We start from the raw sequence: 26477 nt of genomic DNA, 5'->3' as shown, positions 1-26477 counted from the left end.
CTAGAACTCAGCTCTTAACAAATTACAATTATTAGTAACTCATAATAGGACACATTGCAGTGAGCACATGTACAGTTGAATGGCTGTTTATCAGGTAAACCCGCTTAGTCCTGCTATAAATCCATGTTAATGAAGGTAATGATGTTCAGTCAGCTCAGCAGTTTAAAGATGTAGTTGCTGCTGCATCATGTATGTGATTACCTGTGTATCTAGTAAGTGCTGCTTTTATACTGTGGTGGAATTTGATTCAAAATTATTTTAATTTTAGGATAAAAAGTCGTTTTTAAAGATTAGAAGTATCGGAAGAATAGCAAACTATGTCAAAGAGACATATGCTAAAGGAGACTACTGGGATTTCTCTTCTAGATGCTGATTGGATCAACTTATTACCAACTTACTTCTTTGTCCATTTGTCTCGTGGGTCCTTGTAGAGTTCTCCTGATCCTACAACTCCTGCTGAGTTTCCAGTGTACGAATTAAATCCTGTCCGGGGTTCAGGGAGTCACACGGCAGACAGACAGAGCAGCAAAACACAGTCAGCATCGGTCAGACACAGTTTGTAACATATGAGAACATCGGAGACTGAAGCTGCTGGGAGACGGCGGACGAGGCCTCTGGTCCTGTGACTAAATCAGAAGAGCTACTTCTACAGAATCCACTGTTACTGCACTTTAAAGACTAAAAGAAAAGTTACACAATAGTCTCTCAAACGGTATCGACTTTTGTACAGAGACCATGTCGCCAGCACACAGCAGCTTCTTAAGTCACTTCATTTCCCACAGACCAGCAGAAGGAAGAAAAGGGAACGAGTTCCGAAGGAGCGTTAGGCAGAAACAATCAGAGTCATTAAACTAGAGCGACGAGCCCAGAAAAGAGAGAGAGAGCGATATAAAAGCTGGTAAATGGCCATTCAGAAGCAGCAAGATGGTCTGTGGAAGTGTGGGTGGGTCCGAGGCCGAGTTCATCATCAAACATGTCGGATCGTCACTGCTGATGACCTGTGGCGTTAAGACCGAGTTTAAAGTATAGAGGTGTATCGTCGGTAAAGAAAAACACACTGAGTTTAAACTGGGCTCAATCAGTCAGTGGTACCAACATGCAGAGGGTGATCCCGACCTTTGACCCCAAATAAGTTGTTAATCAGTTGGCTCATTTGTCCCTGTGTCTTTCCAAACGACAGCAACATCCAGGTTTAATACGAGACACCGTCTGAACCTAAACTTGTCACATGAGACCAGATTTGTCAAAGTGGTTTTTAAAAACTGGACCCAAGAGTCTGCAGGTTTTTATCTCTGAATAAATATCACAGCAACAAAAGATATAGGAGTTCCTTTATGCTGGCCGAAAACATGTTAATCAGTAAAATAGGAATACAAACCCCTGAATCCACAGTCAAGATTTATTCAAATGTGTTTCTGCACATTATATCTTAGGTGTCAAGCCGAATGTGAGGCGACTAGAAATTGTCACCCTCCATACCAGCAGGGGGCGGTAGTCTGTACTCTTCATTCTCACATTATAGCTACTTCTAATTCTACTTCTAAGGAATATGTCTGATAAGAGGTAAATGGTAACTTCGATAAGCTGAACAACCAATCAGAGAATAAAACCCTGCAGACTGAGTGGAAACACTTCTCTTATTTTTCTAATGATTAAAAACAACACAAGTCGTAGAGATTCAACATCCTATGTCTTAACTCTACTTGGTTGTCTTTAACAGAAACACAACTGTGGTCCAAATGCATGTTGCTGCTGTGTTTCAGATTAAATGAAAGCGGGTGTTGGTGGAGTTCAGATGAAGACACAGCGACAGGGTGTGAACCCAGATGGATTCATCCAGCTGGCAGCTCCGTGGCTTTTCTCTCAGGGTTTTATAGAACGAGATCTGAAGCGTCGTCCCACTTCAGCTCTAAAACCACGAACACAAACTGGCAGAGAACAAAGTAACCACAGAGAAACAACCCTCATCCGAGGCCACTTACATTCCTCTGTGGAGCCAAGAAAAATGGAAAATGATACTTCTGGCAATGCGACTGAAAATTCTTCAGATTCACAAAAAACTCTCCAGATTCTCCGATTGCTAAAGTTTTCTTTTACTCTGGCTCAGTTATCTCAGAGGCTTTAGTTTGTCTATCAATACAGATCCACCCATCTCTGGATGTAAATGACTGTTGTTCCTTTGTAGCTTCCTCCAGTTTGTGCACCTTCTAAATCAAACCTGTGGTTTTACAATAACAAAACACATCTGTGTCGAGAAGAGGTCACATTTCGATTAAAGTCCGACTTCAGGTGCTTGTGGAGCTGCCAGCTGATCAAATCATACTCATTGAACACATTTCAAGATCCATAATGTCAGGGAAGCCAGAGACTCAGGCACCCTTTGGTCACCTGAACCTGCCGCAACGCCCTGTGGGAGTTGTAAGGTTTAGTAAAGCCGCAGTGTTAAACAGCATCACGGCAACAGCAGAGACACAGACTGACAGGCGGAAATGTTTCAGACTAGAAACAGCAGACAGGGAGTTAAATTAGGCACTCGGGGGAAAGCGAATTAACAGACAGAACAACGGAGACGAGCAAAGTGGGGAAGGAAGCGAAAAAGTGAGCAAAGACGTAAATAAAAATAAAAGACAGCAGGATGCAGCGTGGTGGAAGCTCTGCACAGGCAGTAAAAAGCAATAGACATCAAGCCGGTTACTGGGGTGAGCTGCTGACAGCCAGAGTGCATTGTTTTGGGTTTATAATGTGTGTGTGTATGTGTGTGTGTGTGTGTGTGTGTGTGTGTGTGTGTGTGTGTGTGTGTGAAACATGCAGATTTAATTCTGAAGGAGGTGGGGTAGGTGGGGTGGGGAGGGGCAGGTAGTTGGGACGTTAGTACAACGTGGTTCCTCTTTTTCATGAGGTCCTGGTTTGTTTTAATGTTTTATAAGCAGCGGGAGGTGGAGGAGGTTGATGGTGAAGGTTCAGCAGCTGGTTCCTGGACCTCGGGTAGCGTTTGCATTCAGACTGTGCTGCATTCAAAGCTCCGTTTGTCTGTGGATGTTCAAACTGCATCGATGTAAATGTCATTATGACCCAATGAGTCGGATCAAACTCATGACCGTGTGACACTGAAGCTCTATACTCACATTAGATTTAGACTTTTTCAAGTCGTATTCACCTAATTTCACAGAAAATAATAATTTTAAAAGAAAAGTCGTGGTAGTTTTTTAATGTTTTTACTGATTTCTTCATCTGTTAATCATCTTGAGACAAACCTTATCTTCTATTTGACGTGGTAAATAAACCACAGTTACGGTTTTGTGTAAAATTACATCCCAGAGAGGAATTTTGCACTTAAATGATTTTAGTATTTAATTATCTCACGCTGCTGAAACAGACTGAATTTGGAGCCTCAATCACTTTTATACATTAAAAATTAAGCATCTAAAATGAATCATTTAATTCCAGTATGATCAAGAGGAATGACAAGAACCCGACTCTTGTTTGAAAACTGCGGACTGCTCCTTTATGAAGGGATCTGTCTAAACTTCTACACAGCTGCCAACTGACTGCAGCTTGACCTCTCTAGTGTTAGATATCGCTCTCCAACAACGAAGCCTTCTCCCTGAGAGTGAAGATACACATCTTAACATGAAAAATATTTGATTTATGTTTGTCAAACTACTTTCTTGACAGCTTTTGTGTTTAGTTAGAAGGAACTATAAAGTGAGCACGACCTTTAAAAACTTGAATAAAAGATGCTATAACAAATAAATGCCATTAGAAGTCACTGTGGTCTGAGCAGACAGAGTATTCGAGGCTGCTGACAGGTAGATTTAAAGGATAAAAAGCGTTTTCAACAGACACAGACAAAGAGGAACCTTCAGTCAACGCACTGCTGCCGTGTGTATTTGTGCATGTTGATGTTTATGAAATGGGAGCTGAGTGTTTTTAATCAAGCGATTGATGGGCGTGTGAAGCCAAATGTCTCCTTCCCTTTAAAGCCAACACCGCTAAGCAGAGCCACGGGGCAGGAAGGGGGCAGGCGGGCAGGCAGACTGACGGCTGGCCTCGCCCCCCCCCCGATCCCAAGCAGCAACCAACCAGACACAAAGGAGGCGGCGAGCGACAACACCAACAGTACTATGATTGGCTCTGATGGGTCTCAATCTGCAGCAAAAAGTGGAGGCGTGATTATCGATTGCTTTTTCTGTTCGCTAGTGCTGATCGAAGAGGGGGGGTACGGGAGGGGAGGGGGGTGATTGGAGGAAGATGAGGAGGGGAAAAAATTACTGGGGGACAGGAGGTGACCAAACAAATCAACAAGAAAAAATACAAAACAAATACAGTCTGATTTACTCGAGGAGAGGGAGGGAAATTTCCACACGTAGAATAACGAATGTGAAGTGATGAATGAACGGGACTGATTGACAAAAAAATTAAAAATAAAAATCTGGACAAACATGTAAAAAGGAGGAAAAAGTAGAGACGGTGGGAACGAGACAGCAGAAACCTCTCTACTGAAAAACAACAAGGTGGAAAGAAACACGGAAGAAAGAGCACTAAACCACGAAGGAGTGGGTGGTGAATGAAGAGATGAGTGAATGAGAGGGAGGAATGGGAGCTGTGGAGGGCGCTGCTGCGAGCCTGACTCCTCTCTCCTCTCTCCGGTTCTACCTTTAAAGCCTCCTGGGGGCACGGAGCTGGGTTTGGCAGGAAGGGGGGGGGCCTGTACTGTTGGAGTTGTTGAGTGGCGGCTGGAACGAGCCAGACAGGAAGATGCCGTCAGAAAGAGGACGGGGCTTGCGTGCAGTGGGCGGCGGCTGGCGCCTGCTGTGGTCAGGCGAGGCGGAGGCCGGGAGGTCGCCGTACGACTTCCGGGTCGCCGACAGCTTCACCTGACCCGACTGGCCGCCGCCGCCACTCCCTGCTTTGGGGGCATCCTTGCCTTCCTCCTCGTCTTCGTCATCGCCCGCGTAGGAGACAAACTTGGCGGTGTAGAGCGTGTCGGGTGAGGCGACCTGGGTTTTGAGGTAGGAGGTGTTTCTCTGTGGTGGGGGCGGGGGGGTGTTAGTAGGGTTGTAGGGGGTGGGGGGTTGGTAGTCCCTGGGCAGCGGGGGCCGATACAGACCGGCCGGGTCGTCAGGCGTCAGCAGCTTTCTCTCGGCCTCGTCGTGCTGCCGGCGCCGCTCGGCCTCCAGGCGAGTGTAGTACTCCTCCTCCTGTCTCCTCTGGTGGGGGGGGGACAACCTGTTAGTACGCTCCACTCTCATTGGCTAACAACTCAGAAACGGACACTATCTGGACAATCAGCTACAAACTACAGCTAGGGCACACGGTTTCTACCAAACCTAAAACCTCGGGACACCTTCCTAGTCTGATGAGACTCCCCTGGGCCTGACTAGACCTGCTCCAACCGGGCTGCCTTAAAAACAGTATCTGATCCAGTTCAGAGTCCAAAGTTCAATCTGACAGAACAGAAGCACCTCATGATAGTGATATATCTAAATATCTAACAAATCAAATTTAAAACATCTGCATCATTAATGTCCTGGATTAAAAATACTGAGGTTTGGATTTTTCTCACAGTTCACAAACAAAACCTAAAGATTGAGATTTTATTTTAAATATCTAAATATTTATATAGTTTTCTTTCAGGGTTGAAGTCAAACATAAACCAGATTATATACATTTAACAGAAAACACAGACTTTTTTTACAATACTGGGAATTTACATTTACGCAGCAACTAATAATTATGATTCTGAATGAGGAGTTGACTCTTTATTAAAATTAATTAAATTATTTTAATAACTAATTATCAAAACATCTTTATCCTTTGATCAACAGCAAAATAAAATTTAAAGTACAGAATAATTCTCTTTCAGCACTGTTATTAAAAGGCATCGAGTCACTTTATTTATTTTCTTCTGACGTGATTTGTTTGCTCTGGTTCGTTAAAGCAGGAAAAACCCTAACCACAGATGATTAAACATTTCTGTAGCACATTCATTTCATGCTACATTTTATCTCCAGTCCATTACATTTCTGTTTTTAACAATTTCTAAGTTTATAAACTGAATTATTTAAGACTAAACCAGTGGTTTTCAAACTATTTGGCTTTGACTACTAACAAATAAAAAGCTGTTTGTGCTCCTTCCATTAAATCTTAACACATGGTTTAAGTTCAACAACTATTGTTCTGTGTGGTAAAACTGCACAGATTAAAAAAATAGACCAAATATACAACAGTATTTGTGCACTGGAATTAAAGTTTTTGTTGCAGTACATATTTCTGAAAATATATCCATACTTTAGCTTCCATTTTAGCCTATGTAGAGAATTTTAGGTTTGCTGTATTGATACTTTCACTTAAATGATCTAAGATCTTTCTCCACCATTACCAAGCTCAATTGTATGAATGACATCCCTGAATTTCACTGGATCTAACCGTTTTACCACTTCCACCAAACCAGTCCTAACTGGAGCCTGACGTTGTGTAAACACCAAGAACGACACCACAGATAATCCGGGCTAAGAGTATTAAAATATATTAGAGTGCTGTCAAACGACCAAATCAAAAATCTACTCGCTGACTCTCCACCAACTAGAAGACGACCACGTTCTGGTTGCTAGACCACCCTGTCGCCTACCACGTCTCCTTCCCTCAACACTGGGCGCACGCAAACCATGTGTCCATATGTCTCGGTTTTCTGTGTTTGCTCAGTTTAAACTTTATGGTTTGTGGGTACGATTTTGACTGCAGCCCACCCTGTCTCCAGTGGCTGAGCTCCAGCATCTACACTTCGGGGGACGATCTGTGATGTTACACACACAAATCTACATCTACTGGAGGAATGTGTTTAGATATCGGGGTTTGGAGCTCGACCAGCTGCGCCGGGTCACTTGAGATGAATGTCGACGCTTCTTATGTGAGGTTCTGGGTCCGTTTTGAAGGTCTGTTGCGGGCTCAGTATGGTCACGATATCATATGTCCTCATCCTGATCAACTCAGGACGCACAGCCCAGTAAAGCTCTAGAGCTGATGATGTATCCTAGCTGTTTGATGTCGGAATCGGCCCAGTTGGAATCTGAAGAAACTGGGAGGATTAGTGGGTGTGTGGGCTTGAATGAGTGGGTGGTTGGGTTTTGAATATGTGCAGTATGGATGGCTGAGAGTGGGTATGAGATGAGTGGGTGGGTGTAGATTTCTGTCTGTGTGCGTGTGCATGACGTGAATATAAAGCATGTGGTTCTCGGGAAAAGTGGGAGGGTGGGCGACATTCCCTAAACATAGTTTCTGAAGCGATGCTGGATGGAAATGGTAACAAAAAATAAAAAATAAATACAAAAACTGAACTGAAAAACCTCATAAATCATAACTGCTTCCCCAGAACTGAAATAACTCAACTTCCTGACACACACCGACAACAACGACCAACAACGACATGATGGGAGTCCCATGCTCAAGGTGGGTGGGAGCACATAACATAACACGGCTTATACACATCACAAACAGTAGGGTGGGGGGGGGGGGGGTGCACAGGATGAGAACATGCAATTGGACATTTAACAATAAAAATTATACAGTTATAACATCCTTAAAACATTGTCTTCTTAAATACAGTCATAAAATATGTCGGCATCATATATAATATAAATTATTTGTCTGTTTGTGCTCAGTTTCAAGTTTAGTGACTGATTTTTAAACAACCAGTGGTCTGATCCTGCAGGACAAACACACCAAATGAATGCATCGTGGTGAGTTCAGTGGACACAACGCAATGATGAAAACACAGTATGTCTGATTTTACACATACAGTAAAACAGATGAGTCGGTGGAGACGAGATCAGACCACTGGTCATTTAAAATATCAGTTTTAAGTTGAGTCAAATCTAAACATTTCTACTTTTATAGGACAGAATAAAACAGTGGTATTTATATGTTTTGCACTGGGCACTCCTGGTGTACGCGCTATTTTGTAAAGAACTACGTACATGATTTTGTTTTGCTAATTTGCAAAAAAAAAGTCATTTTAATCTATTTTAATTAAATAAGATTATGAATAGCAACAAGAATACTGTCTAAAGCCACTGTATAGCAGAGAGCTACACTGATAAGTTTGTGCAATATTACTGGGTTTACTATGTTGTAGTGTAAAATCCACTGCGCTTCAATACCTGTAGCCAAATCAAAGCCTGCTTTTGATATCTGCTTTTCAATTAATTGAATCTGCCTAAGAGTACATTTTAATACATTTTACCATAAACATTTCAGTTTGGTCTCACTTTAATTTATAAAAAGGTCTTTCTAAAACTCAGTGTCCTGGTTATTTCCACTTCAAACTAGTAGTAAAACTATTGCAGGTAAATAATTATGCTGAAAGTTTCTGCTTCACAGGGTGTTCATCCAGGTGGCAATGGCAAAAACAGATCAATGCAGAACATCATCATGTATCTGGAACCAGTACTTGATCTGTTTTTACTTTGTCCACCGTGTTTTTATTGTTCTTTAAAACTGGATAAAGACACTTCATATAACGTTTCGGTTCCTGATCACACTTTCAGGTCTAACCCTGACTGATTTCATCCGTCTTGTTCTCATACGGTTGGTTTAAACAAATACAGCTATAAATCTACATTCACTGTTTCATTAAACCTAATTAAAGCTGCTGTAGTTTTAAGTCTGACAGAAACAAAGACAGACAAACCGACCTTCTCCTCGGCCTCTCGTTTGGCTCTCTCCTCCTCTCTCCACCTCCGCTCCTCCTCCTGCTTCGCTCGCTCCTCTGCCTCCCGTTTACGAATCTCCTCAAGCTGCTGCTTACGCCGTCGCTCCTCATCCTGCAACTGATCTCACACAACCACACACACACACACACACACACACACACACACACAAACAACGACATGCCAAAAAAAGGCATGACAAGACAGGCACACATGCAGACAATGGAACAATTAGTGCCTCATTAACCATACGTCGTTCACACAAACCCTGAGAACATCTCCACATCAAGTCTTTGTTCTGTGTAACTGCTAGGATGCTAATGTACGCTAACATGTTGTGTGTATGGTGAGCTAGTTTGATTTGTCTCACAGGACTGCTCCAGAGGGGAGGAGCAGTGTGCACTGCAAACACAGCACAAGCAAGGCGCACACACAGACCCCCCCACACACACACACACACACTCACACACACTGCTGAACATGCAGCAACAACATGCAACAAACTAAGGCAACCAGAACAAGGCAGAAACAAGAACAGCCCTTCTCTTAGCTACTTAAGGTGTACTTGATTTGGCTTCATCATAAGCGTAGAAAACATTAAAAGGTGTCACTGAGCAAAGGAAGATGGATAAATCAAGCGTACCTGAAGTAACTGCAAGCTGAATGGCTGCAGCAAAACTATTCTGATAACATCCCAGCACAAACCCAGTGAAATATGGTGACACAAAACAAACAGTTTAGCAAGTTAAAGGGTCAGTTCAACCAAATGACAAAAAATATATTGATGTTTTCTGCGTCCAGTGGGCATTTGGGGTGAAAAATATCCAGTGTAGTGTTCATTTTTCTTTTTAATGTTTTAGTTTATTTAATGTGTGATGTTATTCATTTTTATTAATTATTTTTATGTATTTATTTTTTATTTCATTTAATATTTTATTTATTTTTATTTGTATTTTAACTTTTTAAAATTATTTTTACTTTATTGTATCTAGATTTTTTATATTTTATATATTATTTCATGACATCAAGTTATTTTATATTTACATATGTTTTTTGTTTTAATTTTTTATTACTATAAGTTGTTCTTAGTACTATGATTTATTCACTTTGGTTTTTTAAATACACTAATAAAAAAAAATTTCTTAGTTTTTCTTTATTTATCTTCTTATCATTAATAATCACTGATTAATGCTTAACACACTCATTCAGAAAGGCAGTGCAAAGTGTGTGTGTGTGTGTGTATTTAAAGAATGTGAAAGTCTAATTTAAACATTTGTGAGTACTCAGGGGTGAACTGTTAGAATATAATTTTTTATTTGCATGTGATCCCTAAGACCTGAGAAAATAAAATAAGGGAGCAAGAGAGAAAACAATTTTCTTGTAATTTAGTTTCACAGACCCTTTAATAAGAGAACATAAGGAGGCTCAGCTGGTCACGCACAAATGGATGGATGGACTCACTGACAGCATAACATCATGATGTCACCCTGCACAAGCAGCGCTGGGGGCTCACAGGACTGTCATGCATGCATGGATGTCGACCTGGATGCCCCCCGTGATGCATTCAGCCATGCAGGCTTCACCTCGGTATTCACTCAAAACATCACTGCTGACCAGAATAAAACCAGCGTCAGCTCTGCGACTCTATAAGCATCAGCAGATTTGGTTTTCTGTCACTTTTATAATTTTGGAAACAGCTGTATTTTAACGGCACTAAGCAGCAGCTTCACCTCGTCCCCCCCCCAGCAGCTGTTTTGAGTGGACAAAGAGATGGACAAGCTTCCCCAGCCAAAAAAAAACATCAAGCATCCCAGGAAGGCTTCTCCATGACCGGCTGCTCTGTAGCTTATCATGGCCCAGCCCTGCCTCCAACCCAAACCACCACCCTGAATGAAGCGACGACAGTTGTCCAGATGGGTGGGGAGAGACAGATAGGAAACACGGGCAGGTGGGCAGCCCAGACAAGAAAACAGAAAGTGATGTAAGGGCTGTGTGTGGGGAGGGGGGATACTCGTCATTAACAGGAAGAACATACCAAGTCTAGAACAGAGATAGCTGGGACAGCAGTCTGCTGCTGAAGAGGAAGAAGAAGAGAATAGAGAGTGAGAGGAGGAGGGGAGACAGGGAGCAGGGAAGGAAGGAGGAGGAAAATACTTGAGAAGGAAGGTGAGGGGGAGATAAAATAAATTAGCAGAAAGGAGGGGAGGGAAAAGGAAGAAGAGACTGAGGGGTAAAACAGAAATAAGAGAAGGGAGGGAGGAGGTAAACAGTAAAGTGAAAACACTGCTGTTTGTAAGTTGTTTTTTCTCCACAGCGCTGATTAGTGACTGTTCATGAGCTCAAATCCACCCACTGCCCCCCCCCCCCCACCACATCTTTTACCTCACTATTCTCAGTTTCCACCTCAGAACGGCGATTTAATACAAAAAAAGTGAGTGGAAAAAATCTTTAGTTCTATCTTCATGTGTCACATTTTACATCTTAATTTAGGTTTTCTTTCTTCAAATCAGGTGTCTAACGAACAGTTACAGTTACCTTTTGATTGAAAACTGAGCCAACTGAGCCCTAAACATAAGTATTTATGGTCTTAATTCACTGTTACCGTGTGGCTTTTGCGTTTTTTAATCAAGTCTCTTTAAGGACTGGGCATGGGATAAATTTAGGAATTCAAACTATATAAATAAACTCGATCTTCTCTGTGATTACCCTGTTTACGTTAAACTATGCCGCATGTCCACTTGCACACAAGAGTTTAATGCATTAGAACATTAGTTTACATTATAACATGCTGGTATCTGTTGGTGTAAACGTGTTATAAAGATTTAATTTATTCCAAACCACTGAATCACTGATTCTACATCTGCCATTCATCCCCCAAACACAGCCCACATCCAGCCACACTCACACAGAAAAATATAGGAATTAAAAGACATTTGGCTGATGATGCCACGGTTAATGTTCCACATTGGCTTCTAACGATGCCTCTGTAGGAATAATCATCCAACTCCACAGTGGAAACAACAATTAGCTCGTTAATATCCTGTATTGGGGATATTGAGAACCTTACTGAACTTGGACATTACAGCCACAGCTGACCCGAACCCCTTTTCCTTCCCCCACCATCCACCCCCTCCCAGCCAATCAGGTTTAAGCAGCTCAGCATGGCAAAGCGATGACAGAAGCATGTTGCAGATGCACATTGCAGGACATTCATAGAGGGAGCGCTGCCACAGACGAATCCATTTCCTCTTCTAGCATTTGAGAGGCGGTTTTGTTTTTACTCCATCAGCCTGATTTCCTGCGGCTCGCCTTTCCTCGTGTACTCGACTACAGATGCTAAAACTGTGAGCTGATGGTGAAAAACAGCTTTTCATATGATTTGTTGATGTTTAATTTACTTTCTCCCACACTTTCCTCTCATCGTTCCATCTCCTGTGCTTCTACTCATCCACTCTCATTATCCATTCCCCACCCTCCACCACCACTACCACCCGTCTCACCCTGGCTCTCTTCTCCGCCTCCAGCCTCTGCATCATGATCATGGTGTCCATGTCTTCGTCATCTTCCTCCTCCTCGTCTTCATCGCTCTGCTTGGACTCCTGCAGCCGTTTCTGGAACTGCCACTCCAGCATTAGCTTCCTGAGGCGGTCGCTCTCCTCCGCAGTCCGCTCCGGCTTCGCCTGGAAAATAAAGCAGATAAACAGATTTACTCCGACTCTAAAATGCTTCCAGATTATCACCACAGCAGCAAATGAATAACATACTATAATTTCTGTCTCCAACAGCTAGGCCTGTAAAATCTGATTTTAAAAGCTGGAAGTAGAGAGATAATCAATAGTAACAGTGCCACTGGGGTGATGCTATTTTGTAGACACTTGAAAAAGGCAAATTTTTCCATTTGGTTTTGGAATAATGTAGAAAATAAGATCTGTGGGAAACTAGTGTAGGATAATTAGCATGATAATCTGTAGAAATTACTGTTAGCAAAGTATTTTGTGCCCACCTGCAGTTCCTGGATCTCCTTGTCCAGCAGGTCCACGATGTGAAGCTGCTGCTGCTTCTCGGCCTTCTCACGAGCGTCCCTCTTCCAGGGGTCTGGAGACAGACTGTCGCTGGTCGACAGCTCCTCCTTGCTGATGGTGATGTACTGCAGGTCTCGCCTCTCGATGGTGCGCGGCTGCTGCTGCGGTAGTAGCTCCCGGATCACCGTGTCCATTCCTAAGATTACATTACATGTTATTAATTAATAACAAACCACATTTAGAGGTTTTATATTAAATAAATATATGTGAACACATTTGACTGGTTTAAGTTACCGGCAACATTGGAGGCACTGGCAGGGGGAGGAACAGCTGACCGCGGGAGGCTGGCCAGTTTCTCCGGTCTGGATGGGGGAGGCTGGGGTTGAGGCTGTGGGGGGAGGTAAGGCTGGGGTGGAGCCACAGATGGCAGAGGGGGCTGGTGGTGAGGTGGAGGCATGGCTCCTCCGTTGTTGTGAGGTTGGACGGGCATGACGGGGTTAGCCCGGATCTGTCCCAGCTTCCTCTCCTGCTCTCTCCTCTTTCTCTCCCTGAGAAATCATCATCATCACATTAAAGGATGAAACGTATCAGTAAAAAAAACGAAATGCGTACGGTGAAAAGACAAACCCACCTCTCCTCCTCCAGCCGAGCTTTCTCCTTCTCATACCAGCGCTGCTGCTCCTCACGCTTCTTGCGGTCAGCAGCCTGCTGGGCTGAGATCGGGTTGACAGCAGTGGGAGGTGGCGGGAGCGGCAGGTCAACCTGTGGGTCGTAGACGTCAGGGTAAGAGGCTGGTGGCGGTGGTGGAGGAGGGGGCAGGTCAGAGCGAGATGGTTGAACTGAATGTGGTGGCACAGCATGTGGAGCATTGGGTGTCTTCCATCGGCCCGGTCCAGTCTTCTGGTTCTGGGTCTTGTTGGAGGAGGAGGAAGAGGCTGAGAAGTTGAGGTGCTCCTGGCTGGACGTGGACGACTCCAACGAGGAGGACACCTGGGGCTGAGGGGCCCAGTGATCGAGACCTCCCATAACTGCAGACACAAAAAAACATTTAGCAGCAAAGAAATACAAGAGAGAGACTCGTGTGTTTCTGTTTTTATGCGTTTGATGATGAAAATCTGGTCAAATAATAGTTTAAAGAAAACACACAATGTATTACAACCCCAACTTCTATTATTATTAGTATTGCTTGAGCTGTATTTGTTTGATATTTTTCAGTATTTTCAGTAGAAACACTTTAAGTTGGAGCTTTATAGACCTGAAGCAACTATAAAAACATGCTTCAGTTGGCACATGAGTTAGCACACAGGCAGTGAAGATAGCTAGAATCACTAAAATAGAAGATTATAAGGTGTTAGTTTCAAAAACATGAGTGATTTTTGGTGTGGACTCAGCTTTACTGCAGTGATTCAGTTACACAGTGTTCTCTAAGCAAACATCAGGGAAGAGTCAAATGCTATTTTCAAGATATCATAAGCAGCAAACTGTGAAGGTACTTTGTGAACTCTTAGTCTTAAACTTTTCACAAGCTTCACTAAGCTGGCCTCAGAATTCAAGGTTTTATTTAGAGCAACTCAGCCCAACAGAGTTTAAAAAACAAAACAAAAATAAAAACAAGAAGATTTTGATGTGCTGAGGAGGTTGAATTTTAAATTTCCTTCTATGAAATTCTTATTGTTTTATAAGATGAAGTGACTACATGTGGCTGACGGTGTCCAGGAGCTATGGGACAAAATATCCAAATCCTTTGCTTTGTAGTATTTTCATTAATACGTGTTATATAATCAGAAACAAATATAAAAAATATTTAATCTGATTTATTTTAGAACATTTACTACTATTATATAATTGGAAAAGTCATCCACTTGTCTCTGCCTCTGATCCATTATTTATACTCCTCAGTTTTTCTGCATCATGCTCCTTTCAGTTCCTCTTACCTCCTGGTGGACCTCTCTGGTAGTCAAGATCTCTGTGTTGGTAGTCCAGGTCCCGGTGCTGGTAGTCCTGCTGGTAGTGAGGCTGCATACGATCCTCTGGCCTTAGACCTCCTGGTGGGGGATACAACTCTTCCTGGGAATGATTAATCCGCTAAAAAGAGACGGAGACAAACAATTTAAATAATAGGACACGTGAGGCGGATAAAGCAGAAAATGTTCAATAATAACTGAGAGTTAAGTCCAAATATTTCCCAATAATGTAAAATATTTGCTAAGGAAAGTACCTGCATGCTGTTGCTGTGAATGTTGTCGATCACAGGGAGGCGTTCTCTATCCTCCATGCCCTGCCAGTGAGGTGGAGGCCCCTGTCCAGGCCCCAGCACCCGATCCTGGCTCTTGGATGCAGGAATGGTGAAGTACTCCCTGGGGTAGGTTTGGGTGGGAATTGGATAGGCTTCTGGGCGGGGTGGGGAGGGTTCATCCTGAAAAATAAACCCAGAAATTATTTATTGCTATATAAAAAAATGACCTGAACTGTCAGGAGCTGGTTTAACTAAACACCTAAATGAAAAATGATTTCTCATGTCTGGTATAAATACTGTGTGTCCTTGAGTTACTGTCACTCTACTGCCATCCAGTCAGCTGAAACATTCCTCATTCAGGTGCCACCGGCTCCACAGTTACTTACGTCTGCACACAGGTTGCCAGTGGACACAGAGGTGATCTTAGTGCCAGGTCCTCCGGGGTAAACTGCTTTACCTGCAGGACTCTGGCCCTGATCTGAAGAGGTGGGAGAGGAGACGATCATTTTAGTACAGTTCCATGCACAATAAATAAAACCCCCATTAGACCGCAGTTATTGCAGTGTTTCCACATCGGGGTGGAGCTAAAGAATGACAAGTGTAGTTTTATTATTTTCCTATTTCTATTACTGTCCATGCAGAGCATAACACCGACTTGTTTACCAAAGATGTGTTTTTTTTTTTTTTTTTTTTTTTTAAATAAATAAAGTCAGCCGTGTAATTTAACCTACATGGAGATATGTAGTTTAACTCACCTCCACATGATCATCGCACAAAAGTAAATAAATTTCACTACAGTGGTTCTGATGATAGAAGCTGGATTTAAAGCTATTTCAAGCTGATGTAGTGCTCATGCATATAATGAAAATTGGGCAGCATAGACTTAATCAGAGGATGGTGTGGGGCTTACTGGCTACGTTGGGACTTGAGCGATGGTCGGCTCGGTTCTTGAGAAGTCGATCTTCGCCGCCCATCTTCTTTGGTTCGGGGTAGGAGTCCCATCCTGCTTGTGGTATCTCCGGAGAGCCGTTCTGCACCGAGTTGTTGTACAACTCAAAGCCTTCACTCTTTGGTCGCATCTTCCCGTTCTTCTCTCGCCCTCGGTCTGATGCTGTGTTGTAGAGAGGAAGAGATGAGGAAGAGACGATAACAGAGAGAGATGATATTTAAAACTTGGAAAGGGAATATATATGGAATAAAATCCTTAAACACTGACAAAGCCATGATGGCCTTCAGTTCTACCTGCTTCTGTGGTGTCATGGTTTAAATACCTATACTTACAGCAGAGAAATCTTTGACTAGTAGGCTGATTGGTGAGTCACAACCTAACCCAGACTCACTGTAAACACGGACTGGAAACCTGAGCTCTTGTACTACATTGTCGTTTTGTTTGTATCTGTCTATTACAGTGTTTGTAAAGATGACTCTCTTTTTGCTGTGAGACAAATCTGCCTACGGTTACAAATAAAGTAACTCGACCTGAGATCATTTTCACGAGGTGAATCTAAGTTTTTCATAAAATACATATTTAGTGCTGTCATTTCACTAAAGAATGACCAGCGTCTGTCTGCACTGGAAAGCACACTGTGGTCATGGGAATTTAGGAGAAACACCCCTTTAGCGTCATCCTGGACCACAGGCCGGCTCAGCCAGAAGACTTCCTTAATGAATCTGGGGTCACATTCCAGCAGACAAAGACCAGCACACAGCCAGACAGCCCTGTAAACCCCAGCCCTGTGCGCTGTGTTCTTGTGCGTGTGCCTGCAGCTTCACATGCACAGACATACACATGGAGACAGAGCTGGCCCTGGCCACAAACACTCATTATATCCTTTAGTCTGCAAGCTGGCTTTTTTACTGTGCTCCAGAGAAGAGAAGACAACAAGGAGACACTGTCTGGACAAGTCTGCTTCTCATCCATCATCCATAAAAGCAGATTAGTGACATTAACTAATAGTGCAACAAACAATACGTCCATTGATTACAACAAACAGAAAATCTGTTTAAAACAACAAAGTGCAGATTTTAAGAAGCCAATTTTATGATCATGTATTAACTTTTTAAATGGTTTTGCACTTTACTTTTAAAGTTTTTGACCTGTAAAAAACAAGTGCATTTAATAAATCTGCCTTAAACTGGACATGCACGAACTAATATTATTATTAATGATAGAATTTCTTAATTAGCTGTATTTCCATCTGTTATTTGCAGCACTAACATTTCAAAGCCACATTTATAATGATATAAGAGAGAAACATTATCATCTGCAAATTATCATTAGAGAATTAATACGGTCACACCATATCAATTATTAGGGATAACTAATAACTCAAGAGACCCCTTTAAATGTAAAACCTTACACCAATAGTGAATTTAGAGTATAAAAGACCTCACCTCTTGGCATCATGGGGCTCGGCTGGTTGAGGAGCGTAGCCAGACCGTGGTAAATGGCTCCTTGCTTGGCGACCTCCAGAGTCACAACTGAACCCGTCCTTGTCATCAGCTCTGCTGCCCTGAACACAGAGGGAGACGGAGAGACCAGGGGGAGAGCATGAAAAATCAAGGAATCTGTCAGAGCAATTGCAGTGAGCTTCTGTCTTTTATGTGATCAAAATATAATGATGAATTAATCAATGTTTTGAGACATTGTTTATCACAATGAGTCCAGGGTGATATCTTCGAATCAATAATAAAAGCTAAAACACGTTTTATTCAGATAAAGAGCTGTGCTGAGGTTTCTGGATGTTTTAGCAAGTCAAATTATTAAGGCCCCACAGAAACCCAACACAGACAGGAATTACTACTTTCAGTCATTATATGAAAACACTGGTAACATTTTTGTCTATTTGCATCCCAACAGGCAGAAAAATAAAGTACAAGACATTTAATACAAACCAGGAGACGAAGGGATTATATTTGTCTCTGCCAGGAACTCGCTTCACTCTAATTTCGGTACAATCCTGCTGTGCCACACATACAAAAACTGTACCCATGTTATTTTCTGTAACAGCCACATGTGCATGTGTGCACAGGGCTTTAACCAAATCCTATAAATAGCTGAAGTGCAGATTGCACTAATGAGCCATGTGTGTTTGATTGGTTGGAGTTCTGGGAATGTAACGCTCACTGAGTAAATCCACATTTGTATACCAGACCTGCACATTGTGGGTTGAATAAAAAGGGGAATCCTGTGGCTAGAAGCTCAAATGAGAAGTGTTGATGATCCCAACACTGTATGATAAACACCTCCATCCTGCTACTTGCACACTAAAGCAATTAGACCAATCATTTTTAAATCCGGTTCGACTCTGAGCTGACACACAGCGAGCAAGAACACAGAACAACAAGCCTGTACACGCTGAGCAGGAGGAATAACTGGATTAATCTGAGTGGGGCGTTAGCCACTAAGCGCTGCACTGCTGTTTCCAAAACACACACACCCTTCTTCTGCTAGTTTGTTCCAAACACGTTGGAAGTTCAGCTTTTACGAGGACAAGTGGGATGCAACTGCTGCTTCAACGCAAGAACCTCAAGATGTCTCAACCCTGTGGTTTTCAAGATGTGGTCGACCCGATGTCACATCACAATAGTTAACTTTTCAAATGTCAAAACAGAAATAGAAAGTCGAGTTTCATCATCACGACCACGTCAATACTGTGCGGTCGGTGATTGAGGATATAAAGACATTTGAGAAACAGATCAGAAGAGGATCACTTGATGCTGTGATGGTTTACTTATCATCTAAAAGTGACAGCTGGGGAATTTAACACTTTAATTTTCTAATGGAAACTAGTTTAAAAGTCAAGAAAGGTCAGTAAAGGTAACTAGAAGTGCTGCTGTTACCTCTCCTGTGATAAGCCAACCAGACTGCGCCCATCCACACTCAGCAACTGGTCACCTGCAGCCAATCGACCGTCCTGTATAAACACATATATACAACACATTAACTCTCCTCTTCTTAATTTTCAGTCAAAGTTCCTGTTTTAGTGCATACGAACCATGTCGGCTGCTCCTCCTTTAACGACAGACTTGATGTAGATGCCAAGCTTCTCCTGACCGGCACCCTGCAGAAAGGAAGGAGAAAAAAGACACAGATGTTTAGCTATTGTAGGTGAAGCACTGCATAAACCTACGATCACCGTTTTTAATTATTAAATCACATTTTCATTTCAGTTCAGTAACATTCGTCCACAGCAAAACATTAGATGCAATAATTGATCATCATTGACAACAACCAGCGCAGCATGTGCGACGTCTCACAGCGTCCAAACACAAACACAGATCTTTCCTCAGTACTCAACTGTACTGAAAACATGATGAATTGACGCAGGAATAGTGATTATCTTCCTGCTAAGAGGTGGAGCTGTGGCAACAACACTATGTACCCTTCAGATACTACGATGACAAACATCTGTCACAGTATAAATGTACGACTCTAATCGTCTAATTCAACAAAGTGAGCATCTTCTCAGACACAGAACAAACAGGTTACTTCAGTGCAAGTCAGCATGCATAACCTGTTTTCTATCTCTGGTGGGGAGTGGAGCTTGTTTTGTTTATTTTCTTATCCTCAAACCATCCAGTGAGTAAGGTGTCTATGTTAATGATTCCAATTTACAGAGAACTGCTGTAAAACAGAGCTCTAAATGTTTTTAACACTAATAAATACAGAAATATGTTGGGAGGTAACAGCAGGAGTATTCAAAAGGCTTCAGCAGGCACCAGAAGAATTTGAATATCATTTGAATGGTGATATTCCTGAACACAGAAGATCTGTGGATCCAGGCAAGATGCACATTATAGTGTGACATGCACCATGATAGTCTGACATAGTGATCATTCATAATGATATAAATATTGTGTTGTCTCATTGGGCATCAGTCTGCGCTGCCTGGAAAAGGCACTATGGGGAATTTTACACACAGAAACACACAAGAGCTGACACATGATGTGAGGTACCAAGTTTATCCACATGTCAAATTCAACCAGTTCAGGATATTTACAGAGCAGCAGCAGCCAAATATATCTATTTATGTTGTTTCACTGCCTCCATCACAGTTTGCTGCAGAGTCAAATCAAATGGTGAGAGATTTGCTTCAGGTCCTATTATTGTCTTTAAACCAAATCCTTATTTTACTAAGTAGCAGCAGCATCACAGCAAAGAACAAAAGTATAGATGAAAACAGGGAGAACAAACACTGTAATTCTAATAAGCATACACACAAGCTTTAGTTTGTGTGTGTGTGTGTGTGTGTGTGTGTGTGTGTGTGGTTTTCCTCTGAAGTGGAAGGATGGTTTAGTGCAACGTGTTGGCATGTTATCAGACCAATCACACGCTTTTTTTACTATCTCAACATGTTTAGCCTCAGATTGTGCAACAGCAGAGCCAGAAACATGAAAAGTATTTCAGAATTATTTCACTGCAGACAGACTCTGCTGAGCTAAATATGAAACTTAAACCCTGAATCACGCTATTCTGTTTACTTTGAGCCCAGATAAATTCTTCTTTTTGCTGTTTGGATGGCTACAAAGAGAGAACCAAAACACTACCCACAATGCTGCTGACAGAAAACTGAAGACACCTTTTAATTACTTTCAGAGTTGCTTCTACTTTTAAAGCAGGTTTAAGTAAACACAGCTGAAACAGGTTCAAATGGCAGACATTAAGAATCACAGCATGTCACCAAACTCACTCGTAAACCTGTGGAGTGGATTAAAAAGATGCCTAATTGCATGTGAGTGAAGTCACATCTTGTAAAACAGAAGCAGAGGTTAGACTCAGTTCAACAGCTCCCACTGTTTGCAGGTCACATTTTTACTGTTTCCTTAGCTGTGAGCTAGAAGATGAAGAGACAAGTGCAAATGGAGAGACTTGGAAAATTGGGGAAGTGTGGGAAACTAACGATAACACTATAGATCATAAATCAACCTTTTGTGTGCCACATCTCAGAAATCTTCAGAAAACACCCCATGGTGGTCTGTGTAAGACTGGGTATCAGCATGTTGTCATATAAATATTATTGTAAGGAAGGAAACATGGGATCACTTTTAAAAATATAAAGTGGAATCGTTCATGTTGTGGATACACGGAGCTCACATTTTTTAAAATAGACATAAAGAAGGGGTGCGTTCAACCAAACTATTAGGAAAAAAAAAGGTAAATAGTCTCACACCCAAATCCACTGAACTGTTCTTTAGAAGTAGTACATAGTACAATTTAAATTATATTATTGCACAGTGAAGGAGACATAGCTGCAAAACATGTGCTTCTTACCCCTGTTATCGCATTTAATTTTGAAATAAATACAAGAAAGTTCCTGGGGAGTGAGGTGTATGCCCTTTTCCAAGTACATCAATTACTTCCCTCCACCCAGTACTGAAGCATTCCCAGGTCAGCAGCCCAAAATTCAAACATCTGCAACCATGTGATGTGATCAAAAGCTTCAGAGCAACTACTAAATAAAACTGTTTTCTAAGACCAATAGTAAGAAGCATTTTTAATAATCCCCTGCACTGTCTATTAATGGCTCTTTATTCGAGGGTCTTGCTCACCGTAAATAGTCGTATACATACACATCTTCCTGCAGCAGGAAACAACTTCTGAATGAGTGGAAACACCTACATTTGGGTTTAAATTACAAAAAGGCTGCAGACACATCAGGCCTTGAACTTATTTTACCCACACTGTTTCAGCCGTGTGTGTGTGTGTGTGTGTGTGTGTGTAATGAGGCTGAATTCATGCAGGCACGAATTTCCTGTGAGTGACATTAAGATGACAGAGGAACATTGAATCATTCTGACTGTTTTATGTCTGTTGTACATTACTGAACACATTAAAGGGCCTCTGTTTCAGATGGAGCCACAGCTTCATGGACTTGTACAGAGTGGGGACTGGGGCGCCAACACAGGCTCCAGACAGAGACACTTGTGGGAATTCCCCGAATCCCCTAAGGATGTTCAGATGGACTTTGTGCAAGTTAAAGGGGTCCCAGAGGGGGTTCAGAAGGGCCATCATCTAACATTAATTCAAAACTGCACTGCAGAGATGTATATAAGCATTACTGCTGAATGGTTGAGCTAGTGAATTCAGTGAGTGTTTTACCATGTTTTTTACCAAATGTATTATATATGTCCAAGGAACTCTCTGTAGAGCCCCATAATTGTTGTAAGGGTATAAAATCATTTCTGAAGGACTGACTGATCCCAGGAGCACAGTGGCATCTACAATTGTGGTGGTATGGTTTTTGAAGTGGTGAGCCTGTTAGTAAACGGTTGCTTACTCATATATCCAGCAGTTAAAAAGCAACTTTAAAGATTTGAGATGTGAAACCAAAAATTTCAGACCAATTCAAAATGATTGACTCAGCAAAAAAAAAAAAAAAAAAAAAAAAAAACTGTGATTCGTGTGCACATCTGCATTCACACAAAACTAGTAGCTGAAGTTCAAAGTGAAAACAGATGTGTCGCTTGTCACAGGCAATCATCAACCTGACACACTGAACGACACACAACTAGTCGACCACAGCCCATTTTCTGTGAACGTGTACACTAGGCTGTTTATGGAGATACGTTAAAACCCCAAAGCAGCTGGAACACCTGAGAAGATTTACTGTGGTTTAATGGACAGCTGTGGTCCTGAACCCTGACACAACAAATCAACTGCACCTTAAAGCTGCCAGGTTTGTATTAGTGAAATGACCTCAATGAATTGTCTACTGTAGGAAACTGCTTGATGAGTCGTTACTGTGTCTGATCTTAAGTAATGTACGAGTAGGTAGGTAGATATTACGGTAGAGAAAGTCCTGTTTTATTTTAAATATAACATGTTGCACCATTTTATCAAAAGCCTAAATGGCCATTAGAGGCTTTATATTTCTTTTATACTACTACTACGCGTAGTGGAGCAGGCAGCAGCGTTCATAAACACCTGCAGAAGCTTTTGATGTTGTTTTGTCTGATCAACAAAAACCTAAATATGGTCAGTTTACATAGATATAAAAAAACAAAAATTAAAACCATCTAAACAAGTGGGAATAAACCTGAATTTGGAAGTTACACCACACATGCTTCAGTGTTTTGTTTTGTTTTTTATCTGGACATCAGAGTCAGAGTGACATGACATTTCTCTTGAGACTTTCTTCACCTGACTCACGCTGAGAAACTTGACACAAAACTTCTACTCACGCAGGCTGGCGGCAAACCAAGATTAGAGCTTACAATGTTAATGCATGTCAACCTGCTTTCTAGGCGCATTTCTGAGGTTATAAACCACTTATCCATAAGAGGTTATTTAGAAGCCAGAGGTGTTCGAAGTACCTGTAAACCCACACAGGAATTTTCCATCATTTTGGTGGATTAGGTATCTTCTCTGGATGCTCTGGGCACGTACAGGCTGCGATTGATTGACAGCTTTATTCTTGTATCAATCCAGGAATGACACCGTATGTGTGGGAAAAACTGTCATCATCCTCAAAAACTGACATCTAAAACCAAGCACTTAATTTAACTTAAGACAACAAATGGCGTGATATGTCGCTATGCGTAAAAGCTGCAGTTTAAAAGGCAGAAATTGCACACTGTGTATAAACCTGCACATCTCTTTTTCCATGCAGACCTCTTTACGCCGTTGACGTGGTGCATTCTTTAGAATGAGCGCCAAGATATTCCGATGTTCCCTTCCACACACCTTGTAAACACCTCCTGCTCGCAGCTTTACAGGAAGGCAAGAAAATGTGTTTGTGCGCTATATCCTCCCATTGTTCCAGCCCTCACAGGGGGTAACCCTCTCACACCATTGTTCCAGCTCTGGTACAATTTTTCAATATCAGCCAAAACACACAAACACTATGAATACTTCAAAAACACTGCAAACAAATTTATATTTTAAGCTGATTCTTTCATGCAGGTTGAGAACTTTCCCAAATCGAGTACTTCATATTTTGGTACTTCACTTTAACACTGATCTCCACTCTGTTTATGACTACATAAAATCGCACCAAACTACCTTTAAAATTTCATTAATTTAACACTGTTTTGCCTTTCTGCAAATGCACACAAGAGAAAGAATATTAAATCCAGACTTTGCACAGTAATAAATCAGAAATGAATTTTAATAAAAGGGAACCTCTTCAAAACACTAATCTCCACGGTGTATTTTGGTAAAAGGTATTACTGCAACATTAATTTGACAGTAGTAAGTACTACCTGGATGTACTGCAAATATCATAATTGCTGCAAAACAATCAAAGCAGAAAAAATTCCAGATTTTTTAAATGGAGTTTGGTAAGACGTACTCTCTTGCATAAAACACTGTTAACCACATCTGGAACTCGCCGATTGCAACATTCTGCAAACAAGAGTAGCTGTTTTAAATCAGATTTTCTGGTCGTTACTTCGACTTATAAATGAGTAGGAGGAGAGAGTTTCCTCAACTCCAGCTGGAAGCTGTCCGGAGGAAAGACAAACACAATACCATGAAACACACACATGTGGGTTTGACTGACATAGTATATTTAGAGATGCACATGTGCCTCAACACAACTCATTTATTCCATACAGACAAAGAGCATCAACACATGAATAAGATATATGGAGGCTGTCATGGTCAATATGGTGCTACAGCTCAACTAGAAACGCTGCTTTACCAAACTGGTTTTACTTGTAAGGCATAATTAAAAACAGCTATTTTCAAATGGAGGTTTCTATTGTTTCACTTCTTAGCTGTGATAAAAAGACAAAATTAACCACATATAATAAAGTGATTTAACTTTACTGAGCACATTTCCCCAGAATGAGTTAAAGTTTTTAGCATAGGTGCCCCTTGTGTACCTTAGTTTAACCATTAACTGTGCTGAAAGCTAACAGTGAAACATGACAAACAACAAGGCCACCACACTGGAGGGTACATGGTAAAACCACATAGGACTTGTACAGCTACTTTGTTATGCATCCTCAGCAGGTGGTTTCAAATAAAGCCAGCATGTTTACAGAGACAACAGGTGAACTAAAGCAGACAAAGAGGAGTATGATGAAGGCACTGGGGAATCTCGCCAATCAAGAAATGAGTAAACAAAACGCACACCTATGTGCACAAGCTTGAACACACCTTTCAAATCACTTTTTATATTCAGCGTATCAAAAAAACAAACAAAAAAAAACCACTGCAGATGACTGACTGTTAGAAACACATACAACCATAAAAGTGGTGTTACCTCATCTTTCCTGCCCACCACAGAAAACCACATGTTGCAGCTGCTCGTCAGCGTTGTCCAGACCAGTTCTCACTGGGACGTCCAGACTGGAACGCACACACGTACACTAACATGCACAAACTGCACACGCCTCCCAGAGAGCGTTTCAACCTGCTAACAAGCACTGACACGTCCAAACCAAAAAAAAAATCTGTATGTCTCTGTTTAAAATCACCATTTACAGGTGAAAATGTTTGATGACAAAGTCATGTGAATTCCTACATGTAGTAGAAATTCTGTGCAGGACATTGTAGAATGTTAGGAGAAACTACTTTAAATGATCAAAAAAGGATTAAAACTCCTATAAGAACAAGCAATGTGAAGGCTAAAAAACATGTAAATGCCAGATTATGGGGTTAAGAAGAGTAATAAATTCCTTAGATGTTCCAAAGAGCAGAAAATTCCTCCAAGACTTCCTAACTACAGTGATTCCAGGCAGAGATCCAGAGGTAAAGTGTTGGCTGGGACACCGGCTGGTCAGACTGAGGTGGAGCGCTGCTGCAGCTCCACCAGGCAAATAAAACGCACACACACACACACACACACACACACACACACACACACACACACTTATATAACAGGACAGAGCTCAGCCCAGTTTACTGAGAATTCAAGCAGCTGTTTGACAAAATTCACTACCTGCCTTTCCCACCCCACACACACACTTCTCTGCCTGTTCTCCTCCTCATACATCCACACAGCTTTGAAAATAAACAGAGCATGGAGGTTTCCTCAGTACGTCCTTCCTTCCCTCTCTTCCTCTCCACACACACACACACACACACACAGCCTCCAGCAGGAAACCCACTCTACTCTAAAGAAAGAGGGAAACTTTTACTCAGAACATATTAGTCTTGTCCTGCTTCATGCTCTTTATTCATTTTGTCTGATATTTTAGCAGAAACACTTGCACAACACAACATTCTCACACTTTGATTAGCAGTAACTGCAGTGATGCACAGTAGACGCCTTTTCTGTTGAGACCTGGATATAATACAATACAGTCCAAGCAGGAACTCACTTTAGAGCCTTTAACACAGAATTACGTAACTGCCTGGTCTCCCAATTTGTTAGTCAAAGTGGACGTCCAACTGAGCTACAGTCACTGGATTTTTAAAATTAAAATCTAAGCAATATGGGGCCTTTCAGAGGCCCTGTACCTGTTCTGGGCTTGTATTCAGTGTTTGTACTGAATCCACATAAAAAACAAACCAGGTAGAGTTTTATGATATTATTAATTGATGGACATTGTTTTATCTGA

At 41.7% G+C, this 26477-nt stretch overlaps 1 protein-coding gene across 9 annotated transcripts in view; it reads right to left on the bottom strand.

Annotated features, from left to right (window-relative positions):
- Positions 1-26477, bottom strand: part of afdna (afadin, adherens junction formation factor a) — a 75870-nt gene that overhangs the window by 1938 nt on the left and 47455 nt on the right. For 4 of the 9 annotated variants that reach the window (XM_026341274.1, XM_026341277.1, XM_026341276.1 and 1 more), the window contains 13 exons: positions 18965-19030; positions 18810-18883; positions 17361-17479; positions 15877-16077; positions 15353-15444; positions 14949-15146; positions 14665-14815; positions 13362-13758; positions 13025-13278; positions 12712-12926; positions 12209-12388; positions 8694-8828; positions 2758-5210 (listed from right to left, as the gene is read on the bottom strand). In XM_026341274.1, the coding sequence (XP_026197059.1) occupies positions 4659-5210; positions 8694-8828; positions 12209-12388; positions 12712-12926; positions 13025-13278; positions 13362-13758; positions 14665-14815; positions 14949-15146; positions 15353-15444; positions 15877-16077; positions 17361-17479; positions 18810-18883; positions 18965-19030 (2634 nt within the window). In that variant the 3' untranslated portion in view covers positions 2758-4658. Of the gene's footprint in view, positions 1-398; positions 484-2757; positions 5211-8693; positions 8829-12208; positions 12389-12711; positions 12927-13024; positions 13279-13361; positions 13759-14664; positions 14816-14948; positions 15147-15352; positions 15445-15876; positions 16078-17360; positions 17480-18809; positions 18884-18964; positions 19031-26477 lie in introns of those variants that run through there. The other 5 variants (XM_026341278.1, XM_026341283.1, XM_026341280.1 and 2 more) reach the window with 3 other exon arrangements.

The sequence above is a fragment of the Anabas testudineus genome, chromosome 24 (genome assembly GCF_900324465.2).
Source record: "Anabas testudineus chromosome 24, fAnaTes1.2, whole genome shotgun sequence".
Classification (NCBI taxonomy): domain Eukaryota; kingdom Metazoa; phylum Chordata; class Actinopteri; order Anabantiformes; family Anabantidae; genus Anabas; species Anabas testudineus.
This window is presented reverse-complemented; position numbering and strand designations above follow the sequence as displayed.